The sequence below is a fragment of the Clupea harengus genome, chromosome 1 (genome assembly GCF_900700415.2).
Source record: "Clupea harengus chromosome 1, Ch_v2.0.2, whole genome shotgun sequence".
Classification (NCBI taxonomy): domain Eukaryota; kingdom Metazoa; phylum Chordata; class Actinopteri; order Clupeiformes; family Clupeidae; genus Clupea; species Clupea harengus.
This window is the reverse complement of record NC_045152.1, coordinates 26,421,823-26,446,447: the sequence shown is the minus strand read 5'-3', so window position 1 is coordinate 26,446,447 and position 24,625 is coordinate 26,421,823. Positions and strand designations below refer to the sequence as shown.

Below are 24,625 nucleotides of genomic sequence, written 5' to 3'. Positions count from 1 at the left end.
CCATGACCATAAGTAAGGGAACAAGAAACAAAACTTTGTGGACGGAACTAAAGGCATTTCCAAGAATTCCCCCGGTATATTTAAGCTGTTGTACTGACAGTCACATTGTATACTAGCGGTCAAGCAGTACTCATGTAATATGTCCAGTTTCTCCAGATCAGCTCAGGTAACCCATGCCCTGTTGCAGGTGTTTTGTGTTTTCATGAGGATTTGACGTAACTGTCGTTGTTGGCCTAAAACACTAGAAAACAGCCAGATGAATATTGCTCAGACTGGCTATCCATGCCAGCTATGTTAGCAGCTATTGCTTTTGCTACAGCAACCTGTATAGCTAACTAGCTGTAATATTTGGGTTCGTCTTACGGAGCTTGCCACAAGTCTATGTTACTAATGCTAATGTGAATCTAACTTTAATTAATGTAGCTATTTAACAAGCGTGGTGTTCTAGATAACGTGGGTCCAGGTCTAGTGTTCGTTGACATATAGTCTGGCTGTCTAACTTACTTCACCCCTGTTGGTGATTTTTTTTTTAATGCGATATCATAAAATGTACCACGGGTAATCAATCTCCGTGCTTAATAATCACAAATGCCATCCCTTTTATAATAATAAGTGAAAATGTACATGTTTGTTTCTGCCTTTGTCTATCCCATAAAGCAATGGGCTACTTTCGCAAGATCATGGTTTCTGATCGACGCAAGAATGCAGCCTCCGGGAAAGATTGCCACCATGTGTGCAATCAGGCTACAAGGGAAGCATAAACCCATATATCATGCTTTGAGTAAGTGAAAAGAACCAACTTTTTGTGTACTATAATTGCTTAAAGCTACTGTTTCACTGGGTAGTAATTCCCTGGCAATTTTGAAATTGCAAGCGCCATAAGGTGGTGCTATAATCACATATGAAGATTCTGAATACTTGGGTAGCTTGTAAGTAATAACCAAGTCTTAACAAGTCTTAAAATATGGTCAAATTATCATATATTGACGTATATGTTTAATGTTTCCCTCAATATTTGCTTAGGAATTGCCTACAGCCAACAATCTATGAAGGTGGCATTCATCACTTTTTGTGCAGCAAAATATGGTCTTCTTTGTCAGTCTGCACACCTGCTAGTACTAGTTTTGTCCAAACGAATTAATTATCCAAGTTATAAATCTCTAGGTAGCTGACATCGGTTATTAGTGTTCCTGCTTGAGTATGTGGGAGCTGCCCTTAATTTGCTTGTCAGTAGTGATTTGTGATGTCTTGTGGAGGTCCACTGCATGAGGTGTGAGTGAAGGAGTTTGAAACCCAGCCTGCTTCATTCTGTGTACAGTTTGGTATTCAGTCAGTAGTGCATCAGCCGGATGAGCCCACTGGGAGCTCTCTGTGTTTCCTGTGGCCTGCTGGGATCTTTAAATGAAACTCGCAAGCAAATAGATGAGAGCACTGTTGTGGGGAGGATGGGGATTCCAGTCCTCCATGAGGGAGAAGAAGAGTAAGGAGGGAACAAAACCCCAGCAGTCTGTGCTCCTAACCTGATGCATTCTCCAAAGTTCTATGAAGTCTCCTGCATTCTAGAGATGAGATTCCATTCCAGTTTTAAGATGTCACATGCAATTATAAAATTGTATGTGTTTCTGATCTCAAACAAGAGTCAACCTTCCTATGTACAAAATACATTTATATTTGTTTTTCCCTCAGGTGATTGTGGAGATCATGTTGTGGTCATGAACACCAAACACATTGCACTATCTGGGAACAAATGGGAGCAGAAGATGTATTCATCTCATACTGGGTAAATAAACAGTATTTATTTTCATAGATGCATTCAGGCATTCAGTTGTCTTATGGCAAAACACCTAGAATCACTCTTTGCACATATTAGGCCAAATCTGTATTGCAATATTCCATGTCAAATCAACAGGTGTTCCCACCTCCGATTTTTTTTTTTTCTGGTGGAAAATGAATCAATATGTTGGAGGAATCACAGATATTAGAGCCACGGGGGAATTGTTTATTTTATTTATTAAGACACTTTAACTTAAAATTGGTATTTATTCTTCTGGTGGAAGGTAAATCAATATGGTGAAGAAATCATCGATTTACCTTCCACCAGAAAAATAAATACCAATTTTAAGTCGGGGAAATAAATGAATACACTGGATTAATTGACATGGAATAGCCTTATTCCAGTTATGTGACTGAAGCTCGCATCCACTGTGCTGTTTGTCTAGTTCATTTAACTCTCTTTACCACCTGTGTGCTGAAGCTAAAGAAGCTCCTGGTTCTTCCTGCAGGTATCCTGGTGGATTCAAACAAGTCACTGCGGCACAGCTCCATCTTAAAGATCCTAAAGCTGTAAGTTGGGAAATGAAGCATAAATTCAGTACAGTGCCGTGTATGTACAATCTGATATATTGTGTTGGTGTGTCTTTGGAAAAGGGGTTATGTTTGTGATGCATGCAATTCATGTACTCACCTATAGCCACGGTATGCATCCAGCATGTGTAACTGTGAGCCTGCAGTTCTTCACTGAGCTGTAGGAAGCGCTGTGTGTACACAGCTCTACACATGTGCAGCAGGAGTTTCTGTGCCAGGGATGATGTCCTGCCCTGCCCTTTTGAATCAACTTGAACTGAACCAGTGCAATTGCTTTCTATTCACACAGTTGCTTCTCCTCACAAACCACTTAAGCACATTACTCTGGCTTGGCTGACATCAAGCGTATAAATGATCATGCATATGATCGCTCTCGTAAATATTGCCGTGATCTGTCAACTGTCATTTATACTTTAAATTGAAAGCGCTTATGAAATTGTCATTGATTTGCCACAGTTCTGTTTTCCTCCCTCCGTCACTCCCTGCCCTGTCACACATACAAAACCGCATGCTCTTTTTTTTCTTCATTTCTGCAAGTGTCACCTGACATCTTGTGTCTGCCTACCTACCTTTGGTGCAAAAGATGTGTGCAAATCCTAAGGGTTCTTCTCTCGTAATTTAAATCCCAGCGTCTTCTCCAGAAATAACAGACTCTGTAGCAAGTGGGCAAACTATCAGAAGTGCTTGGGGCCTTGTCTCCAGTGTGAGGCTGCTAATGTCTCCCTCCCATCTGCTATTAGTCTGATCGCTGCTATTCCCGTCCTGTCACGACTCATTGTCTTTCCCCTGGATCACTTGCTTAGAACTTGGTCACAGCTGCCAAAGTGAAGCACTGGGTGATTGGAGGAGTATTCAGAAAATGTAGACAAGACACGGACAGTGTAGACCTGCCGTCTGCCAGGTGTAGCTCCAGGGGAAGAGCTCTTTCAGCAGACCAGAATTCGCACAGTGTAAACGGCATCTTCCCATGGCTCTTGAGATAGTGTTTATGCCTGAAGGCTGTAAAACTTTGTGGTTGGCCATCATGCTCTGCAAGAATGTGATTGCAGACTGTCTGCACAGCATCACTTGTTATGAAGCCCATATTAGTAAATCAGCATGCATCGCTTGTGGCATTTCTGCTGTGCTGCATTTCAGTAGGAAGTTTGAGCACTAATGGACTGATGCCAGACTCACTCTTTTATGGTGATCAATATTTCTTAGTAATAGTATTTTTTTGTATTTAGGGACAGATTCCCAGCTGAAGTTTGAAGGCTTTTCATCCTTCAAATGTTTTCAAAGTCTTTTTCATGACCATAACAGAGGTAATGTGGATGAATGATTCATCCTAAGTGTTCTGGAGTTTACAGTTGACCCCTGACATGAGCAGTTTCAGCATCTAGAAGGTGCCTCCTGCTGCTGTCTTCCCAGTGTGAGGAGTCGTGCCGTACCCTGGCCTTGATCCAGACTCCCCCTGGGTCACCTTGCCTGTGCTCTGCACTTTGTCTCTCCCTCCCTGAATGCCCTCATGTACTTTTGTGTGTCTCTCTCTCTCTCTCTCTCGGCCACATTAGTGGGCATTAAGGAGACGAACGGCCACACGAGATCTATCACAGATAATTGTGTGTAATGATTACTCTCAGGGTGACATCCTCCATTATTTTAGCTGGAGGTGAAGTGCTATAGTGTGTGCCAGTGTGTCTACAGGTTATGAGTGATGACATCTGCCGTGGTTGAGTCAGGCCATGGGGTTGTGGAAGAATAAAGAGATTAAGGGGCGATAGGATTAGACATTTAGGTTCTGTGCAAGAGCACCAGAAGGACTTCCTAGCATGTAAAGTACACCTGCATTCTACTTCAGGTGAAATGTGCTGGTTTGGTGAGCTACAAGATTGTGTCAGGAGATTGGCAGTATGTTTCTTTCAGAAGACAGATGCCTTACCAACTCCTCTAGTGTTTGGCTGATGAAGCTCACATGCCTCATTGTCCATTCTGTGCACAACTGCAGCTCCCTTAAGATTTAGCAAACCAGTGAATAAAAAAAACATCCTGCTGATGTTGGACGTTCAAGGCTGTTTGAGTCTCCACAGATTTATCTTGCATGGACTTAGTTTGCATTGAGTTGTTTAATTGCTTCCTACCTGCTTTGAAAGAAAGACTAAATAAAATGGCAGCTCCATTATCAAAGCTTTGTTTATTAGATATTAAACGTGAAACCTTTTAGAGATTCTCTAATTGTTCTTTTGTTGTCTACCCTGAAGGCTTGCCTTTAATGTACTGTCTTTCCAACAATTTCTTTTATGCATGAATTTGAATTAAGGCAAATATGGTTAAAATGATTTGTTTAGTTGACAAGTTGATTGTTGTTGTTTTCAAATGTATGTCTGCTAGCCTGTGGTTGTGATTCAGTATTGTTTGTGTGTGTGTGTTGCGTGCTGCAGCTGGTTAAGCTGGCTGTGTACGGGATGCTGCCAAGGAACCTGCAGAGGCGGACCATGATGCAGCGGCTGCACCTGTTTGCGGAGGACGAGGTGCCGGAGGACATCCTGCAGAACCTGACGGAGGAGCTGGCGCAGCCCCGAGACATCCCTCGCACGCTCCGCGAGTACAGCCAGGAGGAGCGTGACTCTTTCCCCAAACTCTGGACCCCGTGAGTACCCTCTTACACACACACACACACACACACACACACACACACACGTACGTCCCTCAGCAGAGTCAGCTATGTATAACAAGATTTATGTCTGCATGAGTAGGGAAGGCCAAATAGGAAGCCCTCCTTGAGGCCTCTGCTCATGTGTGTCGTTTGTGAAGAAAAACATGAAGTTCTAGACCTAAAATTAGTTCACAGAATACTAATGAAAATCAATCAATTACACACACACACACACACACACACACACACACACACACACACATACACGCCCTTTGTCATTATCCCTCCCTCTTCCATTCTTTTGTCACCAGTGCTCACCCTCCATAGCCTTCTCACATTCTCTTAGCTAAGGTGTGGGTCTTTGTTCAGGAGTTCAGTTGGGATTTGGTGCGTGCGTGAATGCGTGCGTGGGGGGGTCTGTGATTTTAGCGTAACCATGGCATGTGAAATATTTTTACATTCACAAATCACACAAATTTCTGCTTTTTAAGTACCTCTGAAACTGTACGGATGTTATAGAGTAGGCCATATTAGTTGATCAATCTGCAGAAAGCCATTGACACTACAAAGGGAAACCCTGTGAAACTTCTGATGATGATCGTAAGTTGCCACATTTTAGCTACATACCAGTTGCTGCAATGAATCCAGAATTACCAATAGACTTGAATGCAGGAGTGAAAAGGTGTTTTAGTCATTGTTTGAATTATTAACACCAGAGAAGCCTAAATAGACATGGCTCAAGATGGATGTAGTGAGGTTGAGCGTCCCCCGATGACATTGAAGAGCGTATGTTCCGCGGCTGAGCGCCGGCCCCAAATCTAACCCCTGTCTGTTTTTCACCTTCTCTCTCTGTGGAGTGAGATTTATACCTCCACGCGGTAGCTCAGTGAAGTTGAGGGGTGGAATGGGTCTAGAGGTGCATTGTGACCCTGAGTGATTTACACCTGGGTGATTTAACGATCCCAGAGTGCCACCGAGTGCAGAGAGGGTCGGGTAAGGTCACCCATTTAGAGCCATTACCGGGCCAACGACATCACCCAGTCGTTTCCCCAGCAGAGGGACGTGTGCCAGTGAGGCTCCTAGAGCGGTGAAGCCTCACACAGTCGGGTAGCTGCTGATAGTCCAACCCAGCTGTTCTACCTCATCTGACTCAACACCTGTAGACTTTCAGCACGCTCTCTCGCTCTCCCTCTCTCCCCCTCTCTCTTGCTCGCCCTCTTTCTCTCTCTCTCTCCCCCTCTCTCTCTCCCCCTCTCCCTCCATGCCTCACACAGCAGCAAGGCGTATAGGTTGGAGGCAGGAGGAGACATCCAGCTGCTCCACTGGGCAACTTGCATAGTCAGTAAATCATGTAGGGGCTGGATTCTTATGTGCTCGTCATATGAAGGATTTTCGAATGTATCTTTAATGCATCTTGCAGGTTTGTTATGCATCTTTTGGGAGAAAGCTTTGCACTGCTTTCGTCCTCTCATTTATTGGAGGACGTCAGACATTCTGGTGTGTTGGTCGTCTATCAAACTTGACTGTTCAAGTGTGTTGAAAATGTCCAAACCACAACCTGCGGGGTTTTTGAGGAACCAGATGTTGAATGGATGACTAGGCCTGTTCCCCCTAAAATGGATTTTGTCCTTCTCCCTCCTGGTCTCTTCACTGTGACCAGAGAAAAGGCTTTGTTGAAGTAGTGATATTAGTAGCCTTCTATCATTTAATTTGTGTGAAGCCATATTCTGTAGAAGATGGCCAGCCCGTGTCTGTCCTGCTTCGCTCCCATTGTTCAGCCCGTTGTATTTAACAGAGAATGATGTGCCCCTCTGGGTCACACTCATAGTTTACCCATATCCTATTCGTAATGTTGTAGATACATCCCAAACCCTCTAACAGAACCCTTTTAGTGAAGGTGTTTGTACACCATCACAGCTTTGACATGAGAAACTGTTCAGGGTTGATTTTGGTGTAAGTGAGCCTTTGATTACGACTGTCCTCTGTATTCAGGTGTTTACCTCTGTAGGTCTCCTAGCTTTAGTTTGAAAGGTCTAGTTGAGGTAGGCCATCTTGTGATTTTATATTTTCCACAACAACAACAGTCAAAGTTAATTAAAGATTAATCAATTGAAGCACTGGAGCAGAACCTTTAATATAATAATAATAAAACCCCTAACATGGTGTTAAATAGACAGGTCTGCTTTTGGAATTAATTAAGTAGCCAGTGGTTGTGTTCCTGACAGACAGCTCTGAAGCCTTCGCTGCTGTTCTTTTAATGAAACCCTTGACTCCTGTCTGTCTGTGTTTTGTCTATTTCTCGGTCTGGGTGTGATCCCCCTAAAAGCCAGCTCAAGCTGTGCTCGTAAGAAAGTGAGTACAAAAACTAAACTACCATCCTACTGACCAGACTGTGTCCAGCATTAACAGGGCGTTAGCTACACAGAAAAGGGAAGAGCGGAACAATGCAAGTCATTAATGGCACCACAAACGCCTGCGAGCGAAATCAGGATTTTATGCCTGTGTTTTTGTCTTTAGTGAGCAACGTCGCCTCGTTAGAAAAATGCCCACGGTGCTTGCTCGGGTTTAACTGCTCTCGCGTTGGTGCTGACTTCGTAATGGGGCTGCTGGGAGTAGGAACGTCTGGATGTCAACAGGTAGTGAATGACCCGTGCTCCTGCAGCGGGTTCTGTGCTGGGACCACAGCGTCATGTTGGATGTCTTACTCTAACTGAAGGGAAAACTCTCTCTCTATTTAGGGCTAATGTGAGCCTAAGGGAAACTGCAACAGCATCACTATAAATTTCTTTATACCAGTGCACCAGTGTGTCTATGCAAGGTCTGCGCTTGTGGGGTGTGTGTGTGTGTGTGAGAGAGAGATTGATGGAGCTCTGTGGGGCTCTGTGATTGAGGGGCATTCAGTAGAGAGATTGCTGCGACTGCTTCTGCCAGACGCTCTTTGGTTCTGACGTACAGCTCAATTTGGACCCCACACTCCACTTCGCTGCCTCCTTCTCCTCCTCCTCCTACTATTCCCTATCCAGAGCTCAAACGGACGGCCACAGCCAAAGCACATGTCAGCCTGACGGGGGGCTTTCCCATGGTAGAGTCCGAGCTGGGCTGCGTTAACCAAACAGATGCTGGCGTGTGTGCTCCAGTTTTCACCTCTTAATGACCAACAGATTCTGATCGTTAAACTCCCAGGCTTGAGGATCGTGACTGGGAGACACTCGCCCTTGTGGCAACTGTGTTTGTAGTTGAAAAAAAAAGCAGAAGCAGCCATGGTGAACCACCGCCTCTCAGACCTGTGAGTGTAGTGGCATTTTCCCAATCCATACATTTTATTTTCACTGAAGTTAGTGCAGCAGGTCATTCTGCCATGAAGGATCTAGTATTTATAGGTAGGCCATTTTTAAAGTTCAAAAATAGTAACATAGATGTGTAAGTGGTAAGGCACGCGGTTCCTTTTTCCTGTTTCTTGGCCTCTCCCTGGCCATCTTGTTCTGCTTAAGTTTTTCAGTTTGTGTCATTCTTTTAGAAACTAATGATTCCTGGAACCAAAAATAGATCCTGTCCCTATGGGTAGAGCTTCAATGACTTTTATGAGAGATGCTGTCCAATGAATGACGTTAATGTATGGCATTCGCATATGATGAAATGACAAGTTTTCTTTGAAGGTGTCTCTCAGTAAAAAAAGGGTTTTATGTTGGTTGAGAAAGAACTCATGCTTAAGGAGCATCTCCCTGAACTGACGAAGGAATGGCGTCTAACTCCCTCTGTGAGAACTACAGCCATTTTTCTGACAAGCTTTTGGACTGAAGTTGCATGAAAACATCAACAATGTTATCTGAGAAGAACACAATTAGTGCAACAAAATTCAGGAAATGACATCCAGGTTGGGTAATGAAATACTGTTTGTCTCATTGCTGTTGTATTTTCTGCTTTCCCACTGTGATCTGTTCCAGAGCTGACACGAAGAAGGGAAGATACAATGATTTTAATCATTTTTTTTTTCTTTTTAGTCGCGATTTGAAATGAGCTCACGAAAGCATTTTGTTATGGAAATGAAAGCGTACTGCTGTGATTTTCATGTTTTGTCTCATTGCTTGATGGCTATCAGTACCACTGCATTTTAAATAAGACATCTACACTGAAAAAAAATTGCAATCTACCAATATTATATATGCTTTAGCGTACAAATGTTGGGTAGGAGTGTTTGATTGCTTAAAGTAACGATCACCTGAGTTCTGTCCAATGCTTTATCAGTAATGGGTACTACTGTCACCTTATCAGAAGAAATACCCTTATGATTGATGAAGTTTTGTCTTGCTGTAACTAACGACTAAATACATGACACTAGCAAGAGTGTTGAGGGTGTCAGATTTTGAGATCAAGTGACTCTTTCCCTGTCTTATTAATAAGAAACAGCACGTTGGCCTGTTGATGGGAGAGTAGGAGTGTGTCCGCTGAGTTTGCATTTCACAGCGAGTGACCAGCCTCAGTCTTGGGCTGCTCCGTTTCATTTGCGTTGTGTTGCCTAGGTAACAACTCTGCTTTGTGTTTTTGTCTCTCCAGGCCAGAGGACTACAGGATGAAGTAACACCTCATCAGAACACCAAGAGCCTCCCAAACCCCAGTGTCACCCATATTCCACCATGATGGGCTCGTTCCTGGGCCCCGTCACGGTCACTGAGGATTCTCTTCACAAAAACTACAGCTTAGGCCAAGACTTGTCTAGTCTGAAGTAGATTTTTTTTTTTTTTCTTGCAGCTTTCTGTGTATTTACTTGAGGATTATTGTTCTGGTGTCACAATAATGTAAAATAAACTGTCTTTATTATTTACCCCTTTCTTTGTCATTCTGACTGCCCTGTTGAAAGGTTTTGAGTGCATCAGGTTGCACCTTGTGCATGAAACCCCAGCTGAGCTGCGCTGATCAGACAGTCAGCATGGTTGCTACATTAGGGCCCGTCAGCCTTCTTAGCGCATGAAAAGAATAGGGCTGCTGGCACGGTCCCCCCCCCGACCACAAATGGTTTCTGCAGCCCCTGTTAGAAGTCTGATCGTGCGCTAACTCAACCTGTGGTTCTCTTGTAATTGACCTCAGCTGTGCACATGGGCTGGAGCTGCCTTTTGAAGTGCGCTGGCTGCCGAGTGAATGTGAGCGTGTGTGCGGGAAGAAAACAAACCTGTGCGTCAGTCACTGGTTTCTCTGGAGAGAGGTAAACACAGCTCAAACATTAGGGTGATGAGACGGACACAGGTCGCAGAGCCAAAGATTACAGTGGGTTAAAGGGGTTGTTGATAATTAGGAGAATAATTGATTTAACATCAGCTGCATATGTAAGTGCCGGTAATGTGAACTGTTTCCATGTAACACTGATGCTTGATTAATTACATAAGAGAAAAAGGTGATGACTTCTGAACTTTTGAAGTGCATGCTTGTCAGCTGGTGTTTGGAAAGGTCTGAGAGGCTTGGTTTGAATTATTGTCATAGATTAAACTAAAAATAGTGGGGTGATTTGGCATAACAATTATGCATTTAATGATAAAAACATCAAATTTGGCAGAAAAATTTGGCAGATTCTAATCAGATTAAGAAATCGAGGCGCTTCAAATGGGGTCATGGCGGCCAATTTTCAAGATAAGATATCTCATATGGTTATTTAATAATACATAATACCGTAAGTATATATTTAAACACATCATAAATCAAAAGAAAGTAGTTATCTTGATAATAAATTCCGTCAACCCTTTATTGTACTTGATTCTGTTTTAATGTGTTTTTGAAAGAAATGAATGAAAGTCAATGGAGACACTGAAAATGGCAAAATAAATAAAAGAATGAATGTTAAAATTAATTGGGAAGTGTTATCTTGCACACAATTTGCTCGTGGCATAATTATCTATGCTAGTGTGTTGATTTCTCCATTTGTAGGTTGTTTGAACTGAAAGGTAAACTATCTTTCTCCTCTTCCATCCAGTCTGGAAGAACTAATGACAGTAGAAACAGTAATTTTCTACAGTTTTTATACTTTTATTGAGGTAAACAGACACAGGTCTATCTGTAGGGATCCTTTCCATGGTGTCAAACACTTATAATAACATGAACAGACTGAAACTGTAGTGTGACAGGCCTGGAGAACCAATGGCAGTTGAAGGTCCCTGTGTTTCTGGTCTTGTGTGGTGAGGGTCTGTTCATGGTGCTGCACTAACCCATTGCTTTGCAGGTGAAGGGGGGTCGTCCTTGTATGACTCAGAAGTTTCTGCCCCGATTCCTGCGAATACCTGCAGGGACTCCAAAACGAGCACACTTGCCCCGTAGAAGTGCATCAGCAACAGTTCCTACCTCCTGGTCAGGCACAGCATAAGTCTCAGGTCACTACAATAAACTATTAGATATGAGGCACCTGGTTATTAACTAGGCTATGTCATTTTGTGATCTGTGCCAAAAACATATCAATTAGCAAGCTAGCTACCTTTTGTGAGTGCTAACTGTGCTGTTGTCTGTTGGCTTTTAGCTGGTTAGCTTGCTAGTTTTTAGACAAAAACTCTTTAATGCTGCTTTAAGAAACTTCTACTATGGCATGAGTAACATATGGGAAAAGTGTACATCATTGCCAGTTGTGCCAATTAATGAAAGGGTGACTTGTAGTCCATATTAGATAACTCTAAATTGTGTGCTAGATAACACTTTTTGACTTTTGATAACACAATTTGATTTGTTTATGTATTTAATGTTTACTTCTTTAGTGTCTCCCATTAATTTCTTTCAAATACCCATTAAAACAAACAACTAAATAAAATGAAGGGTTGATGCAATTTATCATCAAATTTTGATTTAGGATCTGTTTAAATATATACTTATGTTATTGTGTATTCTTTTATAACCATGTAATACGGGATACAATTTCATTTCAAATGGCCGGTTATTTGAATGCACAACTGTTATGAAACACTTAAATCTTTCAAATACATAAAGAAAAGTCTGACCATTATTCCATAGAAACAATTGTGCTGTCCAGTTGTATTACAGCTTTATTGGTTACAAAACAAATCACAAAAGTAAAAATAAATTACTTTTTTTTTTTCCAAAAGGGTTGGTGGTTAGACTCCACTGACACCTACTCTTCTGCAGCTTTCCTTTGGAGAGAGCTCTAGACCACAGGCCTAACTATCCACACACTCTCCCCCACAGAGAACAGGTCCCACTGCCAGGGGGACGCACAGGTGCTTACCTGACACCGCCACAGGAAAACACACGAAGAACACATCTGCTAGGAACTAACACAAAAAACTCCATGTAATGACAGACCACATGACACTAAACCCCATCACTCTAAATTCACATGAAAGTTGTCATTGATAAAAACTTTGGATACGATGAGTCATGGTCCCACAGAAGTGTGAGGTGGAATGCTGGTGATGCACATGATTTGAGACGGTTCTTTTTTTCTTTTGGAAAAGTCATACTTTTGCTACGATTATCTGAATCGCCACAGTGGCACAGAGAAAACATCACAGGAGGTAACATTTCTTACACTAATGTACAAACCAAAGAGATGGCTAAAATATTCACTTGTAAACATTTTGCAATTTTACAACCATGGGAGAGCTGAAATCCCATCCATGTCTGGCCAAGAAACACAACAAAGTTTAAAAAAAAAAATGCCATCCATCTTGCAAATTACAAAAGCAATGTAACAACAAAGACCAGAGTGACAGCGCCTTCTAAGCTTTCCTTGGCTACATGCAACCATTATATAAAAAAGTATGAGGGCAGTTTCCCACCCCACCCCACTCAACCCCAGACCTTTGCGTCTCCAGGTCAATGAATCTACTCTGCCCCTTCTTAGAATAGCAACATCAAAAAAAGGATAAAAAAAAAGGATGCATATAACAGGCACTTTCAGGGTTCCACAAGGCATGGACATGAGGCTCTTCTGGGTTTGGGTTTATGGTCTTTTCACTCTCGTTTCTCCAGTCCTCCATCGCTGGCACGCTCCTCATCTGCACTGCGGGAGTAACGCGGACGAGGCTGATCAGGGTTGCCATGGTGAGAGCCAGGGTAGTAGTTTGACTGTTGGTACTGAGGCGGGTAAGCGCGGTAACCTGCATAAGGGTCCTCCTCCTCCTCCTCCTCGTCATCCTCCTCTCCCTGGTCATAATTGCTGGCGGGAGCTGGAATCCCATAGTTCTGGTATGGATTTGGAGACGGCCCGCCAGCGTTTTGGTACTGGCTCGGAGCGGGACCACCATAGTTTTGGTAAGCGTTGTTGGGTGGCAACTGTTGTACTGTTGGGAACAGCTCTTGGTCAGTCTAAGTTTGGTTCAAAATCTCTGATCATCACCACTGCGTTTAGTCGGGCAGGAAGGGGTTAATGGGTCAGAGGAGAGAGGACAGGTGGATATGGAAGGCACACCATCATCATGAGAATGGACGGGGGTCAAAGGGCAAGTGTACAAGAGGAAGATATAAACAAAGCCAGCGGTTTGGGTTGGTGTCCTGGGAGAGAATCATGAGAACAGAGAGGAAGACAACAGTGGAAAGCAGCCGATCACCAACTCAAAGCACCCATCACCTCAACCCCTTCATGCTTTCAGTCTCAATGCTAACTGGATGGAGGGCAAATACTGTAAGTATCTCAGAGCTATGGGGCTATTCGCACTGACTTCAGTGGTGGTGAGTTTTGAGTAGAGCCGTCCACCAACGGTCTTTCCATGCATCCCCATCTTGGTAGTTGTTTGTGTGTATGTGTGTGTGTAAAAGGAGGGAAAGAGTAAGGAAGAGGGAGCAGCTGCAGTTCAGAGAGCTGCTCAGTATTCATTGTCATATGGTTCTTGACCTTGGGATAGGACCACAGGAGACAGACAGAGAGAAAGAGAGAAACAGAACACCATGTCATTAAGAAACAAATAGCCCACATGCTTTCCCAACTGAGAACAACAGAAATGAACAATGAATGTGAAAGATTCTGTCACTGCTGTGCTGATGCAGACGTATTGAAAAAGGTAAAGTCTCAGTTAATCTAGTTTAAAGAAGTGTAGAGATGTTTAGTCTTTGTATTCTCATTACAGTGCATATTTCTAGTACACAAAATACTGACTGTGATCTCTGTGAATGGTCTGTGTTAGGATGGCCCTGAGGTGTCATGGCTTGACAACACATTAGGACATGTCCAGTCGTGTGAAATTGTAAGACTTGTCTCTGTGTGTAAATATTCACAACTACAACCACATACTCATTTTATTAACAACACAATAGCTTTAATGTAAATGTATGTCTTGAATTAATCTACTGGGTTATAATTATTTTCAAAAATATATATTGAATGCTTGGATCAGCAAATTGTTAACTTTGTTTTAAACACTTGGTGGAAGGGCGTTATGTCCAGAGGCCTACATTTTTCAAATATGAAGCTTAACGCTTATTTGGTTGTTTTAACAGAATCCTCTCCTTGTGCAGGACTTTTGTAGTCGAATTACAATTCCCTTGGCATGTTGAATAAAACAGCGTCACGCAGAGCAGTCAAATAAAAGACAGAGGCCATGTGTTTAGTCACAGAAACGATAGATAGGTTTTCAGAGATTTATGTCGACCAATTGAGTTCTGGTCCCTGTCTGTCTGTCTGAGAACCACAGAGGGAAAGGTTTTACAAGCTGGAAAAGTCTGTGACAATAGGGCCAGACAGAAACACTAATAAATACAGCCATAAAATGGTCAGATATAAAGCCAATAATTCCTCCTATGAAAATGTTACCAGCTATTACTAAATCTAGGTCAACTGTCCACAAGTGGATAAGTGAACGACTAAGGAGACTCCGACTGCCAATTTGTCGCTAGTGTACTTCTTTGAGGTTTCCAGTATGCATTTTACAAGGATGTGACACACCCCTGGAGCTCACATGAGTCTACCATCCACCTCAGTCATGTGTTAGTGGGTGAGTGAGAGGGAACAGACAGAGAGCCCAGAGAAATACCTCTGACATATTAATATAAAAGACAGAGAGACAGAGAGACACGGATTCAGGGCGTACCTCTGGTGTTGTACCCCATGCAGGCGCTCTGGTCGCAGTATCCTGGAGGGCCGGACGGGCCGGTGCTGCCAGAGGTTCCTGGGCGTCCTGGAGCTCCCTGGGTGCCAGGCCTGCCAGAGGGGCCTTGGCTGCCGGTGCGCCCCTCTCCTGGCGTTCCTGTGTGTGGTCAGGGTGGTGTCATGTTGTTTAAAATCTTTATGACTGTGGCTCCTTGTTCAACTTCATCATTGTGACAGTATAAAAAGTTAAAGTGCTGCGTATTTAAGCATTAAGGGAAGAGAAGGGCTATGTGGTGAGAGGCAGAGTCACCAACCATATTACTTATTAATGTATGCTGTGTGCTGAGCTTTTAGCCTACCATAACAAAGATTACGGAACTCCTCTTTGCCACAAAGGCATATGGCTATCTACAGTAGCATCACTTCACAAATTATATACTGGTTTCTTTGCTGTTCCAGCGCATTCACAGTCACTTCAACTGTCAAACAACCCTACTCTGCCATTTAAATCTGAAAAAGATTTGTTTTCATCCTCATGGGAATATCCAGGGAACAAAAATCTCATTTGTGACTGCTTCCTAAATTACCAACAGAAGGTTCATCTCAAGGCATTCCATATCTGCTACTTTCAGAAGAATTTCACCAAAATATGGATTAAAGTGCAGAGTACTCAGTCTTACACAGACATACACAACCAGCTGCATTACAGCCAAAATAAATACAAAATGATTTCTCTCTGAGTCGAGGTCTATTCCAGGACATGATGGCTATTGAGAACAGGGGCTGAGAAAGCCACATAAAATCAGCAACAGATTCTTTAGCCTCAGATGTTATTAGAACTTCTGTGGATTCTTTCTCTTTCGTGAACCCGCTTAATGCAGAAAGTGCTGAGGCAGTCCTACATTGTGCCAGTCATTCATTTCACAGATATCTGTGGTGAGAGGGACTTTCATGTGGACAGTTCCTTCATCGTGTACTCAGACAGCTCCCATGCCAACGTTAAAACGCAAATAACTTTGTGAACATAAAAAGAACAGCTTTTTCAGTTTCACATTTCATGTAATTCACGTGTGTCCTATCAAACGCATCAAATTGTTTCAAGTTTTCAACTGAACTTCTGTTCTTGTTCATCCATCCATTGCTTTGTGTAGTGTTCATAGCTCAGCAATGTGGGCTTAATAAGGGACAGAAATGGAGGGGAGCCACGAACTGGCAGGGCTGACGCTGAATGATTTTTCACAAGTTACAGAACGTACCTGGAGGGCCAGGGGGTCCTCTAGGACCCTGCAATCCCACACCTGTGATCCCCCTCTCTCCCTTCTCTCCAGGTAAACCTAAACAACAGACAGACATCACAGGTGAGTAAACACATGTACATTCACATATACCTCATAGTGTGCTCTTCACTTTGAATACTCAAAACACGGAAGAAAAAAAAAACAGCTGAAAAATACATCCTGAATATTCCTCAAGAGTTACGGTTAAGGCACTATTAAAGGGACATTTATGTTGTGAGAAACTTATGGTGACTGAAAGCAACTTAAGAAAGTATTACTAATTCCAGTTATTATCTTTTTATTAAGCAGTTTCAAAAGTGTTGCTTTGCTGTGAGGCTTTGTTCATAACCCCAGATCTGTTCATTTACTCTACGGCCTTTTTCAAGACTTTTTTCTAAAGCCTCAATAGCATGTATCAGTTCATGTTAAAAAAAGAAACCAACATAGAAAAGTAAAGTCTTCTGCCCCAAAAACCCAAATGAAAACAGAACAAAATAAGAACCACTAGAGCCCATAAACTCCCAGTTCTACTTGCTGGCCTGACCAAAAAAAAGCTGACCTAAAGAGACAAAATTCTGAACTACTTAAGTGTGCTACAATGTTTAAGGAGTTGACCTGACATTCATTTGATGCTACAGGGTCCTTGTTATGGCCTGGGAGGAATTAAAGCAAACACTTTAATCTGATGTCCCTACAGCAGCGTGTCACTAAGCGGCGGTCCGTGCAGGAGGGCTCTGCTCTTTGTCTCCTCTGAGTAGCCCTGACCTCCTAATCCAGCCCAGCATCTCTGGAGATGGGCCCTCAAGAGCTGCAAGGACCACTAGTTGGGGTAAAGCCAAATGTAAACAAAGTCTTGCAGATACAAGCACGCTCACGCGAGCACACACACACAAAGTTCAACTGCGACTGCTCATTAGTGGGCTGGTGTGTTCCCTAGAGACAGTTAGCAGAGCTGAGTTGTGGTAGTAGCTGACACAGGGGTGATGAGTTGTTAGTGTGTTTAAGTGGGAACAGAGTTGGCGACAGCTCTGCTATATCTCACCCACATGGACAGACACATCATTTTACTATACCTCCAAACTCATGTATCATTAAAGAAATTGTTACTTCCGTATCAACTGCATCCACTAGTATGTAGGAAATGCCATTACATTTAGCAGTAGCAGCAGCTCAGGAGAGGAAATGTCATTTTAAAAGTTGAAAGAGAATTATGTCTGTCTGTATAGTCTATGGTGTAACCAATTCAAAAATGGGCTCTGGGAAAAAATTCAACTATTCATGGATGACATAGCACAAACTGAAGAGGCACAAGATTATCCATCCCAGCTTAGCATTCTACCATATTTAGCACTCAAAATTAAATATGTGTCCTTACTGACCTTGGAACTTCAAACAGATATGGATACAAACCAATTGTAGTGTGCTTTTAATATTCCATTCTGCTATCTAAATTAAATCGACTTTTATTTCTCTTATATTCAGGTTTCTAATGATGTTTTATTGGGGGTACAACTTATTCGTTTTTTTACTACACTGTGCTTGACCATTCTTCCTACCTCGCTCTCCTGGACGTCCACTCTGTCCATTGCTTCCAGGAAATCCAGGTCTACCAGAGGTTCCCTGTTCTCCTTGGGGACCCCGTGGCCCCGGGCGTCCGGACTCACCGGGAGGCCCAGGCACGGTGCGCACGGATACACTCTGACTGGGGATCTGGTTCAAGATGGTGTTGTACCGAGACAAATGACCTGAGGAGCAGCCACCAAGAGGTAATGAGACACGGAGGCTGCGGTTTATACAGAAAACATTCTCTACATTTTCACTCTACGACTTTATCTCACTGTCCCATCTAATCAATGTGTTCTAATAATGATTTAGACTGTCGCACTCACATAACTAGTGAAAAACACACTCGGACATAGAATGCACACATAGACCAATCTGCTTTCACTCACTCTGGATCAGCTGTTCACACACTTGTCGAGCGATGGCGCGCACTGCCGCTTGTGACTGAACATCTCCCTTTGAACCAAAGCACACACATATACACATGTAAGACATATAAGGAACACTCTCCCATAGTACAGCACGACATTCACACACTCATTTAAGCATGCATGCATAACACACTGATGATTTTTCTCCTAGAAATAAGAATATGAGTTTTCATTATCCCTACAGAGACTACTATCATACAGCTGGAGCAGTTTTAAGTCCAGAACGGCATTTGTAGCTACACGAGGTCAACTCAAAGTACGAATAATGACAGGTCAGACAGGAACTCAAACTTCTCAAAAGAATCGAGCAACGTTTTCAATCTGGTCAGTTTGTGTTATCTTTCCTGTGCAAGGGAACTGAGACCCAACTTTGACAGGCAGATAGCATGTCTGCACCCTTAGTGATTCCAAAGAGCACCTAACATTTAGGTCATAAAAATCCTCAAGTCCTTATGTTTCTTTCAAGTGTGGCGTAGTTGATCTTTTTGAGAGCAAAATATTGTGGCATATCCATCAGTCCCTGGCCATAAAAGCCCACGGTGTCACGTCATATGACTGACTGAGTACGCATGTGATGTCCATGAGTGAGTGTCTGCTGCTGACAAATGGCAGCTGAAGCAGGAGGCTGCATAAGCATATAAACAGCCTTGACAGTATTTTTTGAAAAACACCAGACTTACCCGTTCCCCTCGTTCACCTTTACCACCAGGAGGTCCCTAAACACAAAAAGACGGCCATGAATAACCAGTCATGGAGAGACACACACACACACACACACACACAATGACAGAAAAGTGAGGAAAAGAAATCCTCATTTACATGTTCATAGTCTGCTAAATATCTGAATGCGTTGGTTATGATTCATTGGTGCTGGGAGCTGTCAGGTGGAGAAACAGAGGAGCAACACGCAGGCAGTTGTTTGGAGAGCAGCTCCATTGCATGAGCACACACACACAGAGAGGTCGCCATGTTAAGTTTACGACTGACTCCATGGTGACCTTGCGTTCACTTTGCCAAGCGCATAAAGAGGATCCGTTGCCGGGCCAACGCTCTGGACGCCTCGCTCAGGGCCCCTTCCAGCAGCACAGCGGCTGCTTAACAATGCTGATGTCATCCGGCAGCTGGACAACAGTCACCGAGGACGAGGAATTATGGAGGCGAATATGGAGATCATGGACTCACACATCAAACTCACTCTCTCAGAGCGTCTATAGAGGAGTGGATGTGCCAAGTATCAGTGCAAAGGGAAACAGTCAGCTCTGTTTACTGCACACTGTCGTCTTGGGAACTAATAGTTGGGTAGTATGAGTTAATATAATTCTCCTATATTATGATTTTTGTTTTTCAGGTTTCTACTGCATGATTCCACTAATCTGAAAGCATTCTGGTGTCATGACAACACGGTAACCAGTGCTGTAACCGGTGCAAAACAAGCCCTTGTCCTTGCTGCTTTTCTCCACACAAAGAAGGACGTGGTCAATATTTGCTCTTGATCTTAGACTAAAGCCCACGCACGGGTAAGGGAACGGGCTGGCGAGGCAGAGATTGTCTGCACAGTTCTGATCAGGGAGAAACCGCAGGCTACAGGCTGGCAGGGATCCCTGATTTACAGAGGCCATCAGGGGTCCGCCTGCACGTGTGCGCAGGAGGAATCATTTCTGGGCCAAATCTGAATTTTGAGAGGGCATGCCCTGCAGAAAAGGCTCTACTCACAGTTTGTCCAGAATCTCCAATGGGCCCTGGAGGGCCACTGGACCCCGGGGATCCTGGTGCTCCTGGGGTGCCCTAAGTACAACATAGTCAGAGGAGTATAAGTCAGGTAAAGTATCATAGTGGAAATGCAGGTATTTGTCAAAGGAGTCAAAGGAGAGGCAGAGTACATGGATTACTTACAACAGGTCCACCAGAACCCTGCCTGCCCTGTGGGCCATCCTTTCCTGGCAGACCCTGAGGGGGAGATTTAAAGTGAGTTCCATTTAATAATCATTGTTAGCCTTCAGAGTTTTTCATAGCTTTTTCAGCCATATGTAATCCTTAAAAATGTGCTTTAAACTTATATCACTGCAATCAGTTCATAGCTCTGCAATAACGTTCATAAGTTTAATGTGGCCTGACAGCCAATTCAATCATTGTTGTACGCATGTTGTGCATGTGATATTCAATAAAAGCATTACCAGTCATATAAAACTATGTTAAATACAGTTACTGTATCAGCACAGGGCTTTATGGAGAAAAAGTGTCCATATATCCACAGTATGGTGAGGTTGTTGTGTACGCATGTGAAAGTGTCCTGTGGTTACTCTAGGAGTCCCCTGTGATGTCCAGTGCATGAGCGGGAGAGTGCCTGAGGAGCATGTGTGCGGCTAGCGTGCTAGCGTGCTCCCTTGGCTCGCCGGGGCCGTGAGAGGGGCCTCTGGCTGATCCCGCTGCCTCGGCTGCCTCGTTGACCCACACCACATCCATCAACCTACACCGCATCCAAAACCGTATTCATGCGGCTGTTCTGCCGCACAAACCAAGCCCAGAAAGAGCTGCGCGCTCACGGACGCGCCGCGCCGCACAGGAAAGCAGGTGACCGGACAGGGAAAGAGGATCGCTGCATGGAGGGCGCAGCCTGAGCTACACAGCAGCAGTCGAGTGAGTCAAACGTGCTCGACCCCATTAGACAGCGTGCATTACAAATGGGCTGACAGAGGCTTGACAGAATCTTCCATCGGGAAAAAAGCCGATTTCCAAACATGTCTTTTTGGTGCGAGGACAGCGGAAACTGGCTATCTGCATTACTGTGCCATGCCTCCACGGTCGTCCAGCACCCTGTGGCAGCATCACAAGGCAGCTGTCAGATGTGCTGTACATGCTTCAAGACAGCGCGCACTCCCTCCGGCTCAGGCAGGAGAATTAGCGTGAGTGTGAGCTGAAGTGCTGAGCTGCTCCTGAAAGTCAGGCTGGCTGAAGTACATGAGGGGTCACGGCACACTGCAAAGGAAACACTCGAAACCACATAGGCTGAGATTTACCAGAAGTGCCTACGCTTTAATACATGAGAGAGGAGAGAGAGAGATGGAGAGAGAGAGAGAGAGAGAGAGAGATATATAGAGAGATAGAAAGGAGAGAAGGGGAGAGGAAGTGGGAAAGAGAGAAAAAATCTGAATCTGCGGCTCCACACAACTGGATATGCAAGACTTCTCATCAAGTCTTCTCTTCAAATAGATTTTGCCAATACATTTTAAAACCCCATTGACTTACTGGAAGAGGCTTGCCATATGATTCTATGATATCCAAAACACTACACCAGACCATCACATCACTGTAGTAAGAAATATTGTACCTACGATAAATAGCAACTTATCCAAGGTAACAAGACAAACATCTGCTGTCGTTGTTATTATCTGACAGATCTTTTACATAAAAACATACTTATGTTCACTGTCATTCCAAATCAGTTGTGCATGTCTTAGAGAGACATACTCACACAAAAGAAACATGGAGAAGATGTTTTGCCAGTTTAACGTCTTTGATCCTAAATGCTTTAATTTAAGGAGACTATTCTGTAAACACATAATCAAACAGTAATTTCCTAATCCTATTAAAATGTGGGTTAATGATCAATCAGCATTAGGAATGAGGTTCTTTAATGGTTCGTGTATAATAGACTGACCCATGGAGAGTGGAACACTCAGAGCTGGAGTATTCATGCATGTTATAGTTTAGAGGATAGGGGAAGGGCATGAACCCGACTTTCTGGCAAAAACGAGGGGAATTCTGCTTATGAGTCCAGGCCTTTCCCCAAGAGTAAGTCCCCTATTTTTTTCCCAGGTAAGAAAAATGTGGCCTTCAACTGCCCATGTCAAAAAATCACTTCATTTTTTCAGCACATTGACTAAGGGAAGATTGAACACGCTTATAAACCTCTTCATTCTTCATTCAACAACGGTTTAATAGTTGCTGTGTGTCTGAGGCTGTGCGTACAATAACAGTCTATAATTTCCATAAAAACACTCAAATGGCCACAGCCTTGCTTTAATATCAAGCTGTGTATATGCTATTGGCCAAGCATGACTAATAAAAGCTATGAGGGAACATTTGGGAAAACATCTTTACGCACTATGCGTGCTTTCTGCACTCAGTGCAAGAACTACAGAACTATGGATCTCATGGAATTTGGATGATTTTGAAGGCCAAAAAATACCGTGTAGGAATGATGGCTGACTTTTACTGTACATCAATACCAGACATTGACATCCATGCTTTAGTTTTAGAGCCTTATATTTGACCATTAGTTACGCACAATCAAGAGGAAATTACAGGTTTGACATACTGGTAGACAAATGTAGGCTCCATTCCATTCATCAGTAAATAAATGAATCAGCATTTCCTTATTCATTCACCACATGTTCCAGATTAAGTCCTATATTTATTTCATACAAACCTTTGGCTAGGCATTCAATATTCATAATTATCCAGGAGTTTACAAACTGGTCTAATACTCAAAAATATTGTTTTCAATTATTAGTTACTTTTAATTAGTCATCATTTACTGGTGTGTTACCTTTTATCAGTTACCTTAAATCAGTGTCCCTAGAAGTAGACTACTAGTGGTGCTCATAATACAATCTCAGCAGGCTATCTACACTTGTGTTTGCTATGACTTTTCGGTACAAGGATATCAATATCACTCTTCCCATATAGAGGCATATATGATTTGTATCCCAGCACAACACATCATGGTTGACATCCCCAGTCATCCTATTGCCTTGGGGAAAAGAAAAAGTGATCACACAAGAGAGTTTGCTCTTCCCTCAGAATCAGATGTGTGTTTAACTCTCCTGTGAGGGCTGTAACATTTTATTGCTCCAAAATAACAGACCAGAAAAATTTCCCAACTTCCTCAATGATTTTTTTGTTCATGGGACTCTCTTCAGAAAACAGAGCCAAAGAGTACTAATGCTGGACGGGCCTAATCTCTGAGTTCACAACGAATATCCAAATCTCCATCCAGGAGACCATGGAACCATCTACAGAACCAACAGGCTCCTTAGTGTTCCTTTAGGTATGATCTTTCAGGACTTTCTTTGGTACTGTCCTGAAAACCACTTTGCAGCTAACACTGCACTGCAGGAGGCTTCTGCAAGTCTTTCAAATTAACATGAAAATCAGGAATAACATCTGATAAACTGTTTGTATGAAATTACATGGTTGAAATTCCATCAAATGTTCCATTCCTTCTGGTCCCACATAGATAGTTATACATTGTTAGATTTCATTGTATTCAATATACTGAAGCTTCATCATATTATTTAGTATACACCAATAGTCCACCAAACCTGTCCCCTGATCCAGAGCCATTAGGTCTGGTTCTTGGCTTTTGTTTGAAGCCAAGCCAGAGCCATCAAGCTTGCTTCCTGGCCTTTTGTACGAAGCCAGCTAGGAACGTGAGGTTGATTGCTGAGCCATGTGTGGGATATGCCGGAGACAGGCATACTTAGCATTTATTCAATGTGATTAAATTAGGGTCAGAATTCTAACCAGGTTAATTAGCAGTCATATCCCCTCAAACTGACACCTCTTATTTTGACCCCCAGACACACCCTTCCTCTCCCATATCTCATGTCATTGTTTACATGTTAATTGTACACTATAAGAGACGTGACTCTCTGTAATTACTTTGAAAGAATTCTCTCGGATACCGTGATATTCGAGTTTGTTGTTGTGACGCGATGGAATAAACTCTTTCTAACGCTGAACACTTTCCCGAGTTCCTGACTACCTGCAAACCTAATCTTGGACCAAAGACGGACAGCAAGATTCTTTCAACATTCTAATAACAAACTAAATGCTTTTGTCATTTCAACTTTCCACTGTGAAACATTTGAGCTTGTGAGTCAACACATTACCATGGTACAAGACCAAGGCTCAGAGAAGGTGGGATTTAGTTTCAGCAAATCTCAAATCACAAATCAATGGTTCACTGAACAGATATAAACTGAATCGATTGCAGTATACGCAAAGAATATGCAATCACAAACTTGGTTGTGACAAGCATAGTAATGCTATGTGAACTTTCCCCCTGTGATTCACAGCTAACTGGCAAAGGACACATTCCTCTGTTAAAGAAAAAAATCACAAGCAGAGAACACAACGCAGTAGCAGTGCTTGAGTCAGTGTGAGTTAAAAAAATAAATACAATTGTTTTGGCTAGCAGTCAGCAGGACATGAAACTATGAAGTGTATGTGTGCCGTTGTCACAGAAGAAAAGAAGGACTGAGTGGAAGAGAAGCCTCTCACCCTCTGGCCTGGTGGACCGTCGCGTCCCGGAGATCCAGCTGATCCTGGAACACCC

The 24,625-nt window shown here is 43.1% G+C and overlaps 2 protein-coding genes across 3 annotated transcripts in view; one reads left to right on the top strand and one right to left on the bottom strand.

Moving 5' to 3' along the window:
* The first annotated feature begins 53 nt into the window (after positions 1-53).
* Positions 54-9,821, top strand: mrpl13 (mitochondrial ribosomal protein L13). Its single transcript, XM_012826488.3, has 6 exons — positions 54-166; positions 658-781; positions 1,687-1,780; positions 2,283-2,343; positions 4,785-4,993; positions 9,554-9,821. Exons 1-6 carry the CDS (start codon positions 140-142, stop codon positions 9,576-9,578), a joined length of 540 nt encoding a protein of 179 aa, XP_012681942.1. The 5' UTR covers positions 54-139; the 3' UTR covers positions 9,579-9,821.
* Positions 9,822-10,662: 841 nt separating this feature from the next.
* Positions 10,663-24,625, bottom strand: part of col14a1a (collagen, type XIV, alpha 1a) — an 81,230-nt gene continuing 67,267 nt past the window's right edge. For both annotated transcript variants that reach the window (XM_031573722.2, XM_031573730.2), the window contains 9 exons: positions 24,571-24,624; positions 20,179-20,232; positions 19,999-20,070; positions 18,966-19,001; positions 18,244-18,310; positions 17,848-18,036; positions 16,271-16,348; positions 15,016-15,171; positions 10,663-13,823 (listed from right to left, as the gene is read on the bottom strand). In XM_031573722.2, the coding sequence (XP_031429582.1) occupies positions 13,795-13,823; positions 15,016-15,171; positions 16,271-16,348; positions 17,848-18,036; positions 18,244-18,310; positions 18,966-19,001; positions 19,999-20,070; positions 20,179-20,232; positions 24,571-24,624 (735 nt within the window). In that variant the 3' untranslated portion in view covers positions 10,663-13,794. The remainder of the gene's footprint in view (positions 13,824-15,015; positions 15,172-16,270; positions 16,349-17,847; positions 18,037-18,243; positions 18,311-18,965; positions 19,002-19,998; positions 20,071-20,178; positions 20,233-24,570; position 24,625) is intronic.